At 38.5% G+C, this 18,138-nt stretch overlaps 1 protein-coding gene across 11 annotated transcripts in view; it reads right to left on the reverse strand.

Moving 5' to 3' along the window:
• Dcaf6 (DDB1 and CUL4 associated factor 6) overlaps positions 1-18,138 on the reverse strand; it is a 131,407-nt gene that overhangs the window by 76,251 nt on the left and 37,018 nt on the right. For 10 of the 11 annotated variants that reach the window (XR_373618.2, XR_001778389.2, XR_865654.2 and 7 more), the window contains exons 4-6: positions 17,106-17,291; positions 14,361-14,474; positions 5,714-5,849 (exon numbers count right to left, since the gene is read on the reverse strand). Coding sequence is in view for 7 of the 11 variants with exons in the window: in XM_006497004.2 (XP_006497067.1) it covers positions 5,714-5,849; positions 14,361-14,474; positions 17,106-17,291 (436 nt within the window). In the remaining 4 variants the exon portion in view is untranslated. Of the gene's footprint in view, positions 1-5,713; positions 5,850-14,360; positions 14,475-17,105; positions 17,292-18,138 lie in introns of those variants that run through there. The other variant, XM_006497006.3, reaches the window with a different exon arrangement.

Here is an 18,138-nt window from a genome sequence, read left to right on the forward strand (position 1 = left end):
CAGGGAACCCCAACACACCTGAGAACCTAGACCTAGATTTAAAAGCATATCTCATGATGATGGTAGAGGACATCAAGAAGGACTTTAATAAATCACTTAAAGAAATACAGGAGAACACTGCTAAAGAGTTACAAGTCCTTAAAGAAAAACAGGAAAACACAATCAAACAGGTAGAAGTCCTTACAGAAAAAGAGGAAAAAACATACAAACAGGTGATGGAAATGAACAAAACCATACTAGACCTAAAAAGGGAAGTAGACACAATAAAGAAAACTCAAAGCGAGGCAACACTAGAGATAGAAACCCTAGGAAAGAAATCTGGAACCATAGATTTGAGCATCAGCAACAGAATACAAGAGATGGAAGAGAGAATCTCAGGTGCAGAAGATTCCATAGAGAACATCGGCACAACAATCAAAGAAAATGGAAAATGCAAAAAGATCCTAACTCAAAATATCCAGGAAATCCAGGACACAATAAGAAGACCAAACCTACGGATAATAGGAGTGGATGAGAATGAAGATTTTCAACTCAAAGGTCCAGCAAACATCTTCAACAAAATTATTGAAGAAAACTTCCCAAATCTAAAGAATGAGATGCATATGAACATACAAGAAGCCTACAGAACTCCAAATAGACTGGACCAGAAAAGAAATTCCTCCCGACACATAATAATCAGAACATCAAATGCACTAAATAAAGATAGAATACTAAAAGCAGTAAGGGAAAAAGGTCAAGTAACATATAAAGGCAAGCCTATCAGAATTACACCAGATTTTTCACCAGAGACTATGAAAGCCAGAAGAGCCTGGACAGATGTTATACAGACACTAAGAGAACACAAACTGCAGCCCAGGCTACTATACCCAGCCAAACTCTCAATTATCATAGAGGGAGAAACCAAAGTATTCCACGACAAAACCAAATTCACGCATTATCTCTCCACGAATCCAGCCCTTCAAAGGATAATAACAGAAAAAAACCAATACAAGAACGGGAACAACGCCCTAGAAAAAACAAGAAGGTAATCCCTCAACAAACCTAAAAGAAGACAGCCACAAGAACAGAATGCCACCTTTAACAACTAAAATAACAGGAAGCAACAATTACTTTTCCTTAATATCTCTTAACATCAATGGTCTCAACTCGCCAATAAAAAGACATAGACTAACAAACTGGCTACACAAACAAGACCCAACATTTTGCTGCTTACAGGAAACTCATCTCAGAGAAAAAGATAGACACTACCTCAGAATGAAAGGCTGGAAAACAATTTTCCAAGCAAATGGTATGAAGAAACAAGCAGGAGTAGCCATCCTAATATCTGATAAGATTGACTTCCAACCCAAAGTCATCAAAAAAGACAAGGAGGGACACTTCATTCTCATCAAAGGTAAAATCCTCCAAGAGGAACTCTCAATTCTGAATATCTATGCTCCAAATACAAGAGCAGCCACATTCACTAAAGAAACTTTAGTAAAGCTCAAAGCACACATTGCGCCTCACACAATAATAGTGGGAGACTTCAACACACCACTTTCACCAATAGACAGATCATGGAAACAGAAACTAAACAGGGACACACTGAAACTAACAGAAGTGATGAAACAAATGGATCTGACAGATATCTACAGAACATTTTATCCTAAAACAAAAGGATATACCTTCTTCTCAGCACCTCATGGTACCTTCTCCAAAATTGACCACATAATAGGTCACAAATCAGGCCTCAACAGATTCAAAAATATTGAAATTGTCCCATGTATCCTATCAGATCACCATGCATTAAGGCTGATCTTCAATAACAAAATAAATAACAGAAAGCCAACATTCACATGGAAACTGAACAACACTCTTCTCAATGATACCTTGGTCAAGGAAGGAATAAAGAAAGAAATTAAAGACTTTTTAGAGTTTAATGAAAATGAAGCCACAACGTACCCAAACCTTTGGGACACAATGAAAGCATTTCTAAGAGGGAAACTCATAGCTATGAGTGCCTTCAAGAAAAAACGGGAGAGAGCACATACTAGCAGCTTGACAACACATCTAAAAGCTCTAGAAAAAAAGGAAGCAAATTCACCCAAGAGGAGTAGACGGCAGGAAATAATCAAACTCAGGGGTGAAATCAACCAAGTGGAAACAAGAAGAACTATTCAAAGAATTAACCAAACGAGGAGTTGGTTCTTTGAGAAAATCAACAAGATAGATAAACCCTTAGCTAGACTCACTAAAGGGCACAGGGACAAAATCCTAATTAACAAAATCAGAAATGAAAAGGGAGACATAACAACAGATCCTGAAGAAATCCAAAACACTATCAGATCCTTCTACAAAAGGCTATACTCAACAAAACTGGAAAACCTGGACGAAATGGACAAATTTCTGGACAGATACCAGGTACCAAAGTTGAATCAGGATCAAGTTGACCTTCTAAACAGTCCCATATCCCCTAAAGAAATAGAAGCAGTTATTAATAGTCTCCCAGCCAAAAAAAGCCCAGGACCAGACGGGTTTAGTGCAGAGTTCTATCAGACCTTCAAAGAAGATCTAACTCCAGTTCTGCACAAACTTTTTCACAAGATAGAAGTAGAAGGTATTCTACCCAACTCATTTTATGAAGCCACTATTACTCTGATACCTAAACCACAGAAAGATCCAACAAAGATAGAGAACTTCAGACCAATTTCTCTTATGAACATCGATGCAAAAATTCTTAATAAAATTCTCGCTAACCGAATCCAAGAACACATTAAAGCAATCATCCATCCTGACCAAGTAGGTTTTATTCCAGGGATGCAGGGATGGTTTAATATACGAAAATCCATCAATGTAATCCATTATATAAACAAACTCAAAGACAAAAACCACATGATCATCTCGTTAGATGCAGAAAAAGCATTTGACAAGATCCAACACCCATTCATGATAAAAGTTCTGGAAAGATCAGGAATTCAAGGCCAATACCTAAACATGATAAAAGCAATCTACAGCAAACCAGTAGCCAACATCAAAGTAAATGGAGAGAAGCTGGAAGCAATCCCACTAAAATCAGGGACTAGACAAGGCTGCCCACTTTCCCCCTACCTTTTCAACATAGTACTTGAAGTATTAGCCAGAGCAATTCGACAACAAAAGGAGATCAAGGGGATACAAATTGGAAAAGAGGAAGTCAAAATATCACTTTTTGCAGATGATATGATAGTATATATAAGTGACCCTAAAAATTCCAACAGAGAACTCCTAAACCTGATAAACAGCTTCGGTGAAGTAGCTGGATATAAAATTAACTCAAACAAGTCAATGGCCTTTCTCTACACAAAGAATAAACAGGCTGAGAAAGAAATTAGGGAAACAACACCCTTCTCAATAGCCACAAATAATATAAAATATCTCGGCGTGACTCTAACGAAGGAAGTGAAAGATCTGTATGATAAAAACTTCAAGTCCCTGAAGAAAGAAATTAAAGAAGATCTCAGAAGATGGAAAGATCTCCCATGCTCATGGATTGGCAGGACCAACATTGTAAAAATGGCTATCTTGCCAAAAGCAATCTACAGATTCAATGCAATCCCCATTAAAATTCCAACTCAATTCTTCAACGAACTAGAAGGAGCAATTTGCAAATTCATTTGGAATAACAAAAAACCGAGGATAGCAAAAACTCTTCTCAAGGATAAAAGAACCTCTGGTGGAATCACCATGCCTGACCTAAAGCTTTACTACAGAGCAATTGTGATAAAAACTGCATGGTACTGGTATAGAGACAGACAAGTGGACCAATGGAATAGAATTGAAGACCCAGAAATGAACCCACACACCTATGGTCACTTGATCTTCGACAAGGGAGCCAAAACCATCCAGTGGAAGAAAGACAGCATTTTCAACAATTGGTGCTGGCACAACTGGTTGTTATCATGTAGAAGAATGGGAATCGATCCATACTTATCTCCTTGTACTAAGGTCAAATCTAAGTGGATCAAGGAACTTCACATAAAACCAGAGACACTGAAACTTATAGAGGAGAAAGTGGGGAAAAGCCTTGAAGATATGGGCACAGGGGAAAAATTCCTGAACAGAACAGCAATGGCTTGTGCTGTAAGATCGAGAATTGACAAATGGGACCTAATGAAACTCCAAAGTTTCTGCAAGGCAAAAGACACTGTCTATAAGACAAAAAGACCACCAACAGACTGGGAAAGGATCTTTACCTATCCTAAATCAGATAGGGGACTAATATCCAACATATATAAAGAACTCAAGAAGGTGGACCTCAGAAAATCAAATAACCCCCTTAAAAAATGGGGCTCAGAACTGAACAAAGAATTCTCACCTGAGGAATACCGAATGGCAGAGAAGCACCTGAAAAAATGTTCAACATCCTTAATCATCAGGGAAATGCAAATCAAAACAACCCTGAGATTCCACCTCACACCAGTGAGAATGGCTAAGATCAAAAATTCAGGTGACAGCAGATGCTGGCGAGGATGTGGAGAAAGAGGAACACTCCTCCATTGTTGGTGGGATTGCAGGCTTGTACAACCACTCTGGAAATCAGTCTGGCGGTTCCTCAGAAAATTGGACATAGTACTACCGGAGGATCCAGCAATACCTCTCCTGGGCATATATCCAGAAGAAGCCCCAACTGGTAAGAAGGACACATGCTCCACTATGTTCATAGCAGCCTTATTTATAATAGCCAGAAACTGGAAAGAACCCAGATGCCCCTCAACAGAGGAATGGATACAGAAAATGTGGTACATCTACACAATGGAGTACTACTCAGCTATTAAAAAGAATGAATTTATGAAATTCCTAGCCAAATGGATGGACCTGGAGAGCATCATCCTGAGTGAGGTAACACAATCACAAAGGAACTCACACAATATGTACTCACTGATAAGTGGATACTAGCCCAAAACCTAGGATACCCACGATATAAGATACAATTTCCTAAACACATGAAACTCAAGAAAAATGAAGACTGAAGTGTGGACACTATGCCCCTCCTTAGAAGTGGGAACAAAACACCCATGGAAGGAGTTACAGAAACAAAGTATGGAGCTGAGATGAAAGGATGGACCATGTAGAGACTGCCATATCCAGGGATCCACCCCATAATCAGCTTCCAAATGCTGACACCATTGCATACACTAGCAAGATTTTACTGAAAGGACCCAGATGTAGCTGTCTCTTGTGAGACTATGCCGGGGCCTAGCAAACACAGAAGTGGATGCTCACAGTCAGCTAATGGATGGATCACAGGGCTCCCAATGGAGGAGCTAGAGAAAGTATCCAAGGAGCTAAAGGGATCTTCAACCCTATAGGTGGAACAACATTATGAACTAACCAGTACCCCTGAGCTCTTGACTCTAGCTGCATATGTATCAAAAGATGGCCTAGTCGGCCATCACTGGAAAGAGAGGCCCATTGGACACGCAGACTTTGTGTGCCCCGGTACAGGGGAACGCCAGGGCCAAAGGGGGGGAGTGGGTGGGTAGGGGAGTGGGGGTGGGTGGGTAAGGGGGTCTTTTGGTATAGCATTGGAAATGTAAATGAGCTAAATACCTAATAAAAAATGGAAAAAAAAAAAAAAAAAAAAAGAATAATCTATATTATTTAAATAATGCAAGAAAGTTAAAAACTATGTAAATGTAAAAATATTATAAAGATTTCTTTGAACAGTCTCAAATTTTGCTTAATATTTCCTCACCTGTAGCTCTTGTGCCCAGCATTCGCCGATCATAAATCCGTACTGAGCTGTCAGAACAACCCACAGCAAGGTAATATGGTACTGGGGGACAAATAGCCACAGATGTGGCAGCACGCCTACAGTTGATTAAAATATCCTAGAAAAGACAGATGCAAGACCAGGTACATATAGCTATATAAACGTGAATAGTCTACTTTTAAAGCATTTTCCACTTAATTATAAGAAAATAACCTACCTCAGACATTCTAGTTCAGTCAGCAAAAACAAAAAGGGAAAACACAACAAAATGGTTTTCTTGTAATTGATTTTTAAAGACTGTTAGAATTTATTTCTAACATATTTAGTCAAAAGGGAAGTTCACAATATTATTCGTATTACATACATTTACGAAGTTCATGATTCAAACAACTTGGTAGTTGGGAATTATTCCACAGTCACCAGACTTTCTTTATACTCTTTGACTACACATGATAAGCTTTACCAAGAAAATAATTCTTCCGCTTCTTCATCCTTGTATTATTATGAGAATGTCATTTAGAAAAGCGTACCTGTGTCTTCCTAAAGTATGGACCAAGACCTGGTTTACAGGCATTTGGAAGAATGAGTTTTAGTGCCCACCGTTCACTAGGAAGCCTGGAGCCCCTCACTGTTCAACCCTCTTGCCCTTCTCATTTATATATCTGGAGCCAGTTCCACCCTGGTCCTGTTCCACTAACAGTGCTCATGGGTCCCAGCACTGATGATGTTCACTGCCCTGAGTCTGCACAGGGTCCCTTTCGGCTTCCTTCTCAGGTGGTCTACTTGCCCCCTCCCCTCTGGGCCACTCCTCAGGGAGAAGGGGTTCTCTCTCCCTAGTAGCTTTTATTCTCGAGGGGTACACTCCACAATATTAAAAACAGCTTTTAATTCTTTGGGAAAATGTATATAAAATGTGTCTATGAAGATATTATGTATACACATTTTTCCTCAATACTGAGGTTCAAACACAGGGCCTTTGGCATGCTAGCTACCACTGAACTAAACCCCTGGTCCCAAAAGACCCAATATTTAAAACTTATTTCAGAGTTTTCTATTCAGTGTGTATATGCCTTTATGTATATGTGTGTGTGTGTGTGTGTGTGTGTGTGTGTGTGCGCGCGCGCACACACACACACATATATATAAAACATATCTAAAGAGATGAAAATTTTGTGTTCAAAATTTGTTCCTACTTTTTGTTTTCTGCTTCATCAGTTTCAAGGGCATATTCTTTTTTTTTTTTTTTTCCAGTGTGGATTCACTGGCTACTTAGCAGGTAATCAGCGTGATTAGGAATGATTCTTGGCTTTGTTTTGTTTCTGGTACTTTTTAGTAAAAACAAAGTGAATAATTTCTTTATTTCATTGACCACTTCACCAACTCTCTGAAGATTTACTGTTCTCTACATACTATATGCCAGAGAACTCTTGAACAAAGCTCTCTGGGGCCAAAAGACTTTTTCAGGCCTTTTATAAGTTTTAAATATTATTAATTTATAAAAAGTAAGTAAACAGGTTTTTGAGACATGGACTAAATTTGATTGGTAACACACTGATAAAATGCTATTTCTTTAAAAGTCAAAACAAAATAAAATCTTCTTTTAAAAGATGGATAGAGCTAGGGTTCCCGAAATCCACCAAGACTAGTCTAGGCAGGTGAGAGTGTGGACTGCAGAGGCTAACAGGTTCTGGGACAGACAGAAGCCACAGAGCTTCTGGGGCAGACCACATTTCGGGCTCCAGACATCCAGATACCTTCTCTGCCAGAGGAGAGGTAAAGCCCCCCACCCTGGAGGGCTTTACCACAGCATCTAGAAGAGCCAACTTGGGTTCCAGATTCCATCGAGACTAGTCTGCACAGGTGAGAATATGGACTACAGAAGCTACACAGATTTTGGGACAAGCCCTGTTTCAGGCCTTCATCTTATGCCAGGAGGCAGGTCCGAACACTAGATATCTGTCCACCTTCCATGCAAGGGGAGAGCTTGCCTGGAGAGAGTGCTCTAACCACTGAAACTCGGGAGAGATCTAGTCTTCCAGGTCTGCTGATAGAGGCTAACAGAATCACGAGAGGAACAATCTCTAACCAGAGACAACTATAAAAACCAACTCTAGAGATTACCAGATGGTGAAAGGCAAACATAAGAATCTTACTAACAGAAACCAAGACCACTCACCATCATCAGAACCCAGCACTCCCACCTCAGCCAGACCTGGGCACCCCAACACACCCGAAAAGCTACACCCGGATTTAAAAGCATATCTCATGATGATGGTAGAGGACATCAAGAAGGACTTTAATAACTCACTTAAAGAAATCCAGGAGAACACTGCTAAAGAATTACAAGTCCTTAAAGAAAAACAGGAAAATACAACCAAACAGGTAGAAGTCCTTAAAGAAAAACAGGAAAACACATCCAAGCAGGTGATGGAAATGAACAAAACCATACTAGACCTAAAAAGGGAAGTAGACACAATAAAGAAAACCCAAAGTGAGGCAACGCTGGAGATAGAAACCCTAGAAAAGAAATCTGAAAACATAGATGAGACCATCAGCAACAGAATACAAGAGATGGAAGAGAAAATCTCAGGTGCAGAGGATTCCATAGAGAACATTGGTACAAGAATCAAAGAAAATGCAAAATGCAAATATGCCATCTTGGGTTCCAGATTCCATCGAGACTAGTCTGTGCAGGTGAGAGTATGGACTACAGAAGCTACACAGATTTTGGGACAAGCCCTGTTTCAGGCCTTCATCTTATGCCAGGAGGCAAGTCCGAACACTAGATATCTGTCCACCTTTCCTGGAAACCTAACTCAAAACATCCAGGAAATCCAGGACACAATGAGAAGACCAAACCTATGGATAATAGGAGTAGATGAGAATGAAGATTTTTAAAGGGCCAGCAAATATCTTCAACAAAATTATAGAAGAAAACTTCCCAATCCTAAAGAATAGATGCCCATGAACATACAAGAAGCATACAGAACTCGAAATAGACTGGACCAGAAAAGAAATTCCTCCTGACACATAATAATCAGAACAACAAATGCACTAAATAAAGATAGAATATTAAAAGTAGAAAGGGAAAACAGTCAAGTAACGTATAAAGACTATAAAAGCCAGAAGATCCTGGACAGATATTATACAGACACTAAGAGAACATAAATGCCAGCCCAGGCTACTATACCCAGCCAAACTTTCAATTACCATAGATGAAGAAACCAAAGTATTCCATGACAAAACCAAATTCACACATTATCTTTCCACGAATTCAGCCCTCCAAAGGATAATAACAGAAAAAAACCTAATACAAGGACAGAAACCACGTCCTAGAAAAAGCAAGAAAGTAATCCTTCAACAAACCTAAAAGAAGACAGCCACAAGAACAGAATGCCAACTCTAACAACAAAAATATTAGGAAGCAACAATTACTTTTCCTTAATATCTCTTAATATCAATGGACTCAGTGCCCCAATAAAAAGACATAGACTAACAGACTGGCTACACAAATAGAACCCAACATTTTGCTGCTTACAGGAAACCCATTTCAGGGGAAAAGACAGACACTACCTCACAGTGAATGGCTGGAAAACAATTTTCCAAGCAAATGGTCTGAAGAAACAAACTGGAGTAGCCATTCTAATATCTAATAAAATTCGACTTGTAACCCAAAGTTATCAAAAAAGACAAGGAGGGGCACTTCATACTCATCAAAGGTAAAATCTTCCAAGAGGAACTCTCAATTCTGAATGTCTATGCTCCAAATGCAAGGGCAGCCACATTCATTAAAGAGACTTTAGTAAAGCTCAAAGCACACATTGCACCTCACACAATAATAGTGGGAGACTTCCACACACTAGTTTCATCAATGGACAGATCGTAGAAACAGAAACTAAACAGGGACACAGTGAAACTAACAAAAGTTATGAAACAAAGGGATTTAACAGATATCTACAGAACATTTTATCCTAAAACAAAAGGATACACCTTCTTCTCAGCACCTTATGGTACCTTCTCCAAAACTGATCATGTAATTGGTCACAAGAGGCCTCAACAGATACAAAAATATTGAAATTGTCCCATGCATCCTATCAGATCACCATGGACCAAGGCTGATCTTCAATAACAACATAAATAATAGAAAGCCAACATTCACCTGGAAACTGAACAACACTCTTCTCAATGATACCTTGGTCAAGGAAGGAATAAAGAAAGAAATTAAAGACTTTATAGAGTTTAATGAAAATGAAGCCACAACATACCCAAACTTATGGGACACAATGAAAGCATTTCTAAGAGGGAAACTCATAGCTCTGAGTGCCTCCAAAAAGAAACTAGAGAGAGCACACACTAACAGCTTAACAATACACCTAAAAGCTCTAGAACAAAAGGAAGTACATTCACCCAAGAAGAGTAGATGGAAGGAAATAATCAAACTCAGGGGCAAAATCAACCAAGTGGAAACAAGAAGAACTATTCAAAGAATCAACCAAAGGAGGAGCTGGTTCTTTGAGAAAATCAACAAGATAGATAAACCCTTAGCCAGACTCACTAGAGACACAGGGACAGCATCCTAATTAACAAAATCAGAAATGAAAAGGGAGACATAACAACAGATCCTGAAGAAATCCAAAACACCATCAGATCCTTCTACAAAAAGGCTATACTCAACAAAACTGGAAAACCTGGATGAAATGGACAAATTTCTACACAGATACCAGGTAACAAAGTTAAATCAGGATCAGGTTAATGATCTAAACAGTCCTATATCCCCTAAAGAAATAGAAGCAGTCATTAATAGTCTCCCAACCAAAAAAAGCCCAGGACCAGATGGGTTTAGTGCAGAGTTCTACCAGACCTTCAAAGAAGATCTAATTCCAGTTCTTCACAAAATATTCCACAAAACAGAAGCAGAAAGTACTCTACCCAATTCATTCTATGAAGCCACTATTACTCTGATACCTAAACCACAGAAAGACCCAACAAAGATAGAGAACTTCAGACCAATTTCCCTTATGAATACCAATGCAAAAATACTCAATAAAATTCTCACTAACCAAATCCAAGAACACATCAAAACAATCATCCATCCTGACCAAGTAGGTTTCATTCCAGGGATGCAGGGATGGTTTAATATACGAAAATCCATCAATGTAATCCATTATATAAACAATCTCAAAGACAAAAACCACATGATCATCTCGTTAGATGCTGAGAAATCATTTGACAAAATCAAACACCCATTCATAATAAAGGTCTTGGAAAGATCAGGCATTCAAGGCCCATACCTAAACATGATAAAAGCAATCTACAGCAAACCAGTAGCCAACGTCAAAGTAAATGGTGAGAAGCTGGAAGCCATCCCACTAAAATCAGGGACTAGACAAGGCTGTCCATTCTCTCCATACCTATTCAACATTGTACTTGAAGTCCTAGCCAGAGCAATTCGACATCAAAAGGAGATAAAGGGGATACAAATTGGAAAGAAAGAAGTCAAAATATCACTTTTTGCAGATAATATGTTAGTATATATAAGTGACCCCAAAAATTCCACCAGAGAACTCCTAAACTGGATATAAAATTAACTCAAACAAGTCAATGGCCTTTCTCTACACAAAGGATAAACAGGCTGAGAGAGAAATTAGTGAAACAACACCCTTCTCAATGGTCACAAATAATATAAAATACCTTGGCATGACTCTAACTAAGGAAGTGAAAGATCTGTATGATAAGAACTTCAAGTCTCTGAAGAAAGAAATTAAAGAAGATCTCAGAAGATGGAAAGATCTCCCATGCTCATGGATAGGCAGGATCAATATAGTAAAAATGATTATCTTGCCAAAAGCAATCTACAGATTCAATGCAATCCCTATCAAAATTTCAACTCAATTCTTCAATGAATTAGAAAGGGCAATCTGCAAATTCATCTGGAATAACAAAAAAACCTAGGATAGCAAAAACTCTTCTCAAGGATAAACGAACTCTGGGGGAATCACCATGCCTGACCTAAAGCTGTACTACAGAGCAATTGTGATTAAAAACTGCACGGTACTGGTATATAGACAGACAAGTAGACCAAGGAAATAGAATTTAAGACCCAGAAATGAACCCACACACCTATGGTCACTTGATCTTTGACAAGGGAGCTAAAACCATCCAGTGGAAAAAAGACAGCATTTTCAACAAATGGTGCTGGTACAACTGGCGGTTATCATGTAGAAGAATGTGAATTAATCCATTCCTATCTCCTTGTATTAAGGTCAAATCTAAGTGGATCAAGGAACTCCACATAAAACCAGAGACAGTGAAACTTATAGAGGAGAAAGTGGGGGAAAGCCTCGAAGATATGGGCACAGGGGAAAAATTCCTGAATAGAACAGCAATGGCTTGTGCTGTAAGATCGAGAATTGACAAATGGGACCTCATGAAACTGAAAAGCTTCTGTAAGGCAAAAGACACTGTCAATAAGACAAAAAGGCCACCAACCGATTGGGAAAGGATCTTTACCTAGCCTAAATCAGATAGGGGACTAATATCCAATACATATAAAGAACTCAAGAAGGTGGACTCCAGAAAAATCAAATAACCCCATTAAAAAATGGGGCTCAGAGCTAAACAAAGAATTCTCACCTGAGGAATACCGAATGGCTGAGAAGCACCTGAAAAAAATGTTCAGCATCCTTAATCATCAGGGAAATGCAACTCAAAACAATCCTGAGAGTCCACCTCACACCAGCCAGAATGGCTAAGATAAAAAATTCAGGTGAGAGCAGATGCTGGCGTGGATGTGGAGAAAGAGGAACACTCCTCCATTGTTGGTGGGATTGCAAGCTTGTACAACCACTCTGGAAATCAGTCTGGCAGTTCCTCAGAAAATTGGACATAGTACTACTGGAGGATCCCACAATACCTCTCCTGGGCATATATCCAGAAGATGTTCCAACTGGTAAAAAGAACACATGCTCAACTATGTTCATAGCAGCCTTATTTATAATAGCCAGAAGCTGGAAAGAACCCAGATGTCCCTCAACAGAGGAATGGATACAGAAAATGTGGTACATTTACACAATGGAGTACTACTCAGCTATTAAAATGAATGAATTCATGAAATTCCTAGGCAAATGGATGGACCTGGAGGGCATCATCCTTAGTGAGGTAACCCAATCACAAAAGAGCTCACATGATATGTACTCACTGATAAGTGGATATTAGCCCAGAAACTTAGAATACCCAAAGATACAAGATACAATTTGCAAAACACATGAAACTCAAGAAGAACGAAGACCAAAGTGTAGACAAAACACCATGGAAGGAGTTACAGAGACAAAGATTGGAGCTGAGACGAAAGGATGGACCATCTAGAGACTGCCATACCCGGGGATCCATCCCATAATCAGCCTCCAAACACTGACACCATTGCACACACTAGCAAGATTTTGCTGAAAGGACACTGATATAGCTATCTCTTGTGAGGCTATGCCGGGGCCTAGCAAACACAGAAGTGGATGCTCATAGTCAGATATTGGATGGATCACAGGGCCCCCAATGGAGGAACTAGAGAAGGTACCCAAGGAGCTAAAGGGGTCTGCAACCCTATAGGTGGAACAACAATATGAACTAACCAGTACCCCCTGGAGCTTGTGTCTCTAGCTGCATATGTATCAGAAGATGGCCTAGTCGGCCATCAGTGGAAAGAGAGGCCCATTGGTCTTGCAAAATTTATATGCCTCAGTAAAGGAGAACTCCAGGGCCAAGAAGTGGGGGGGGGGGGGGTTGGGGGAGGGTTCGGGGGACTTATGGGGTAGCATTGGAAATGTAAATGAAGAAAATACCTAATTTTTAAAAAAAATTAAAAAAAAAAAAGATGGATAGAGCCAAGCGGTAGTGGCTCATACCTTTAATCTCAGCACTTCAGAGGCAGAGACAGGAGTCTGAGGACAGCCTAGTCTAAAGAGTAAGTTCCAGGACTGACAGGGCTACATAGAAACATCCTGTCTTGAAAACAATCCAAAAATAAAGAAAATAAAAGACGGAGTTAAAGATACTAAGTTTTCACCCACTTTTACCACTGCTGTTTTGCAAACTGTCTACTGATAAATTCTCCAGGTTTTTATAATACTGGAAAAACTGTCACATTTACTTTTGCATATGTATATGTGTTTATACATGTCTGCATGTGTATGTGCACATGCATGCACATGACTGAGTATAGATGAAGCCAGACGTTGATGCCAGAGGTCTTCCTCAATGGCTCTATACCCTATTACTGGACACAGAGTCTCTCACTAGCCCGGAACCTCACCATTTCAGTTAGGTGGCTGACTAATGAGCTCCATTGATCTACCTATAGGATCACAGATGCACACTGCCAGGCCAAGTTTTACATGGGCACTAGAGTTTAAAATTCAGGTCCTTACACTTTGCACAAGTACTTTACAAATTGAGTCATCTAATTACCACCTAGAAATATATTTAAATGTACAACTGAAACAGAAGTTTCTCTACTTCATTAAACTTAAATTAAAAATTTTGTGATTAAAATTTTAGCATAACAAAATTATCACCAAATATATCTAACTGAATCATAACATTTTGCACATCACTTGTATAAAACTTGGATTCTTACATCTTTACAGTCTTCTTTTGTGCAACTGGTTTTGATGCGTGTGTCAAACCACCTAACAGTTCCATCTTCACCACAGGACAGAAAGGTGTAAGGGTCGTTTGGTACAGTCATAATCTGAAGATGAAACAAAAGTACAAGAAACACTACTGCACAATTAAACAGGTGACTTTGAAACACATTGCTACTGTTTCATACATCCATGAAAACTATCTATATAACTATCTATGACTTACCAAAAGCGATTTCAAATAGAATATGAAGAGACACAATAGCCTCTTAAAATCATTAGTTACTTTGAAATTATATTAATATAACTTCATGTAAAATTTTCCAAACTTTGTAACTATGTTTAAATTAAAGATAATGAAGTAGAAAGATTATACTGACTTATCCAATGGACCTAAAATAATTATAGGCGTCTTTAAGAATCAAAGAGAGAGGCAAGATTGTATCTTTCAGAAACGACTACATGATAATGGAAAAAGTCCAACAGAAAAAGAATGCTTTGAAGACTGTTGACTTAAAAGATGTAGTAAGGAACCCTAATCCAAAACAAATGTAAAGGTTACAGAGGTGGCGAAGGTAAAGGCAGGAGGCTTGCAGACCCATTAACACTTGGATTGGAGCCCAGCAAGACTCATGTTAGATTCCTGACTTCCAGAATTATTAGACAATAAACTTGTGTTGTTTAAACCTAAATGTATAGATATACTGTATTGGTTTCTCTAAAACTTAAGTATTGATATTTCTTTGCTATTACTGAACAAGTTTACAATCAACACAAAATAGTAAGGCATAAATAAGGCAATTATAAAAAGCACATTAATACCAGCGAATGGAATACATGGTGCATGGAAGCTGTGACTTTTGACTCATTTCACATTTGTGAGAAACGGGATTACTGTATCCCATTAGCGAGTTAGCAGTGTTGAATTACTTACTTATTAAGTCATTTTATCAGTAAATGTATTTGCAATTTGTTGCTGACTCAGGTCTAATGACTTTATTAAATAAAATGTCATTTTTTTCACTTTGTATACTATGTCTACAAACCAATTTTTTTAAAGATTTATTTATTTATTATGTATACAGTGTTCTGCCTGCAGGCTAGAAAAAGGCACCAGATCTCATTAGAGATGGTTGTGAGCCACCACATCGCTTCTGGGATTCAGGACCTCTGGAAAAGTGGTCAGTGTTCTTAACCTTTGAGCCATCTCTCCAGCCCATAAACCAAAATCTTAGGACCACATCTTTCCTAAAGTATTATTCATACAACTTATTTAATTCCTTTAATTAGTTCATTAGTTTGGAAAAACAAGTTTCACTCACGCAATTACAATATGAATCACTAAAACATTTCTAACGGATGACCTTTGACACAGACTAGGAATTCAAAGCAAATTAGGAAATGTGTCAGTCTGGCTGTTGACATAGAGATTTAGTGACTACACACAAAGATCAATACAAAAATCTATAAAATCAGTCCCAGGAAATCACTAAACAAACAGAAACAATAACAAAATTATGGAAGAAGGGAAAACACACTCTTGTTTGCTTTTACGTGCACTTGGGTTTTGGCTGCGTATATGTTTGTATGGGGTGTCAGAGTCCCTAGAACTGGAGCTGCAGACAGCTAAGAACGCCACCTGGGAGCTGGCAGCTGAGCCTGGGTCCTCTGGAAGAGCAACGAGGGCTCTTAAGCACTGAGTCATTTCTCCAGCCCCAAACACACTCTCTAGAATCAGTATATTATTGGAATTTTTAAAGGTTCAAGCTATCCAGGCACGGTGGCACATACCTTTAATCTCAACACTTGGGAGGTAAAGGAAGACATATCTTGAGTTCCAGGTCAGCCTAGCATACATAATGAGCTTTAGTCCAGCTGGGGCTGCAAGGTGAGTGAGGAGAGAGACTCAAGCCTGGGGTTCTGGCCTCTGCCTATAATCCCTGTACACAAAAGACAGGCAAGAGGACCAGGAACTCAAGGTCAGCTGCAGCTACCCAGCAAGCTTAAAACCATGAGAACTACAGGAAACTCTGACTCAAAAAGCCAATTAACATATCTGGGTTAGGGGAGTGGGGCAGGACAGGGATGGGGACAGAGTTTAGGGAGGCCAGGGGTGGTGGTATACACCTTTAATCCCAGCACTTGGGAGGCAGAGGCAGGTGAATTTATGTGACTTCAGGACCAGGATGATCTACAAAGCAAGTTTCAGGCCAGTAAGGGCTACAAAGTGATACCCTGTCTCAAAACAAAAAAAAAAAATTTTTTTTTAATTTGTGTTACAACAAAAAATAAACTTACTTGGTAAGGATAACAGGAATGAATCCCTGTAAGGCAGTATATTTCAGAGAACAAAACCTACTACAAACCCATACAACAAAGTAAAAATAGTGTATTTAAAAGCTGGCACCTGCCACAATAAAACCCATGATTTTGATATGCTAATGTAAAGTTAATTTAAAAATAAATAAATACAAAAGGGTGGAAAAGCTAGAATCTGACTAAGACATGGTTTTTAATTGCAAATTTATCTTACAACACTAATACTAGAATTTTAATTTTTAAGTTTATCCACAAAATCTACCATGATAAACTTTCAGAAATGCTCAGGTGCAATGCTCAAGTACAATCTACCAATGATTGCTATACCTAAAAATGTAGGTGCACGTGTAAACAAATGCAGACACATCTACACACTTACACAAAAGCATGCATTTACACATATAATCACAACCCTGTACCTCATAAGTAGTTCCATAATGGCACGTAAATTGGCACTGTCTGTTAGTTTCTGCATCTTGCTCAATGTTAGTATAAAATATGACTCCATCTCCAGAGCAAGACACAATCTGCTTATCATCTGTGCACGGCAAAAACTTTGCACTAAATATATTTGCTCGATGCCCTGAACGGATGGTTGTCAAAACCTAAAATATACAAAAAATGTAATTCATAGCATTAATTTATTTTCCTGGTAAGATACATTCATGTTTAACATAATTATAAGCAGTCATATATTCTTAACAAAAGAGTACTACTTTTTATCGTTATCGTCTGCAAAATTATAAAATTCCTTTCTATTTCTAATATTTCTTCTAAATATTTAAAATTAAAATACCTGAAAGGGCCCTAAGATGTTACATATAGAATGTTATAATATTCAAAGATTTATTGAGATTCAAACCACAATTCATTTGGAAAACTTGTAATACAATTTAAATAATGTATGCTATTAGTTTTGTTGTGAATATTTACTCTTTGAAGTGCTCTTAAATATCAAAAAACAGCTGTAATTTGGATAGTGCTTTGCTTCACAAACAGTAAACTATAAATACTATTGTATGAGCCCACAGGGAGCAAAGTTATTGCTAGTTTGGGGCACAGTCTTGATACTGTATCCCAGACTAAAACTTAAGATCCTTCTGCCTCTACCTCCAAAGTGTCAGGATTGTAGGTCTATGCCAGCAAAAAGTTATTTCCAATATGTTACAAATAAATAGCAGTAAGTAGAATTCACTCAAACACCTTTATGTTTTAGAAAAAACCCCACAATGTCTTTTTTTGTTCTAATAAAGTTATTGAGATATTATTTGAGCCGGGTGTGGTGGTGCACGCCTTTAATCCCAGCACTTGGGAGGCAGAGGCAGGCGGATTTCTAAGTTTGAGGCCAGCCTGGTCTACAAAGTGAGTTCCAGGACAGCCAGGGCTACACAGAGAAACCCTGTCTCAAAAAATAAAAAAAAATAAAAAAAAGAGAGAGAGATTATTTGCCTA

The sequence above is a fragment of the Mus musculus genome, chromosome 1 (genome assembly GCF_000001635.26).
Source record: "Mus musculus strain C57BL/6J chromosome 1, GRCm38.p6 C57BL/6J".
In the NCBI taxonomy this organism is placed as follows: domain Eukaryota; kingdom Metazoa; phylum Chordata; class Mammalia; order Rodentia; family Muridae; genus Mus; species Mus musculus.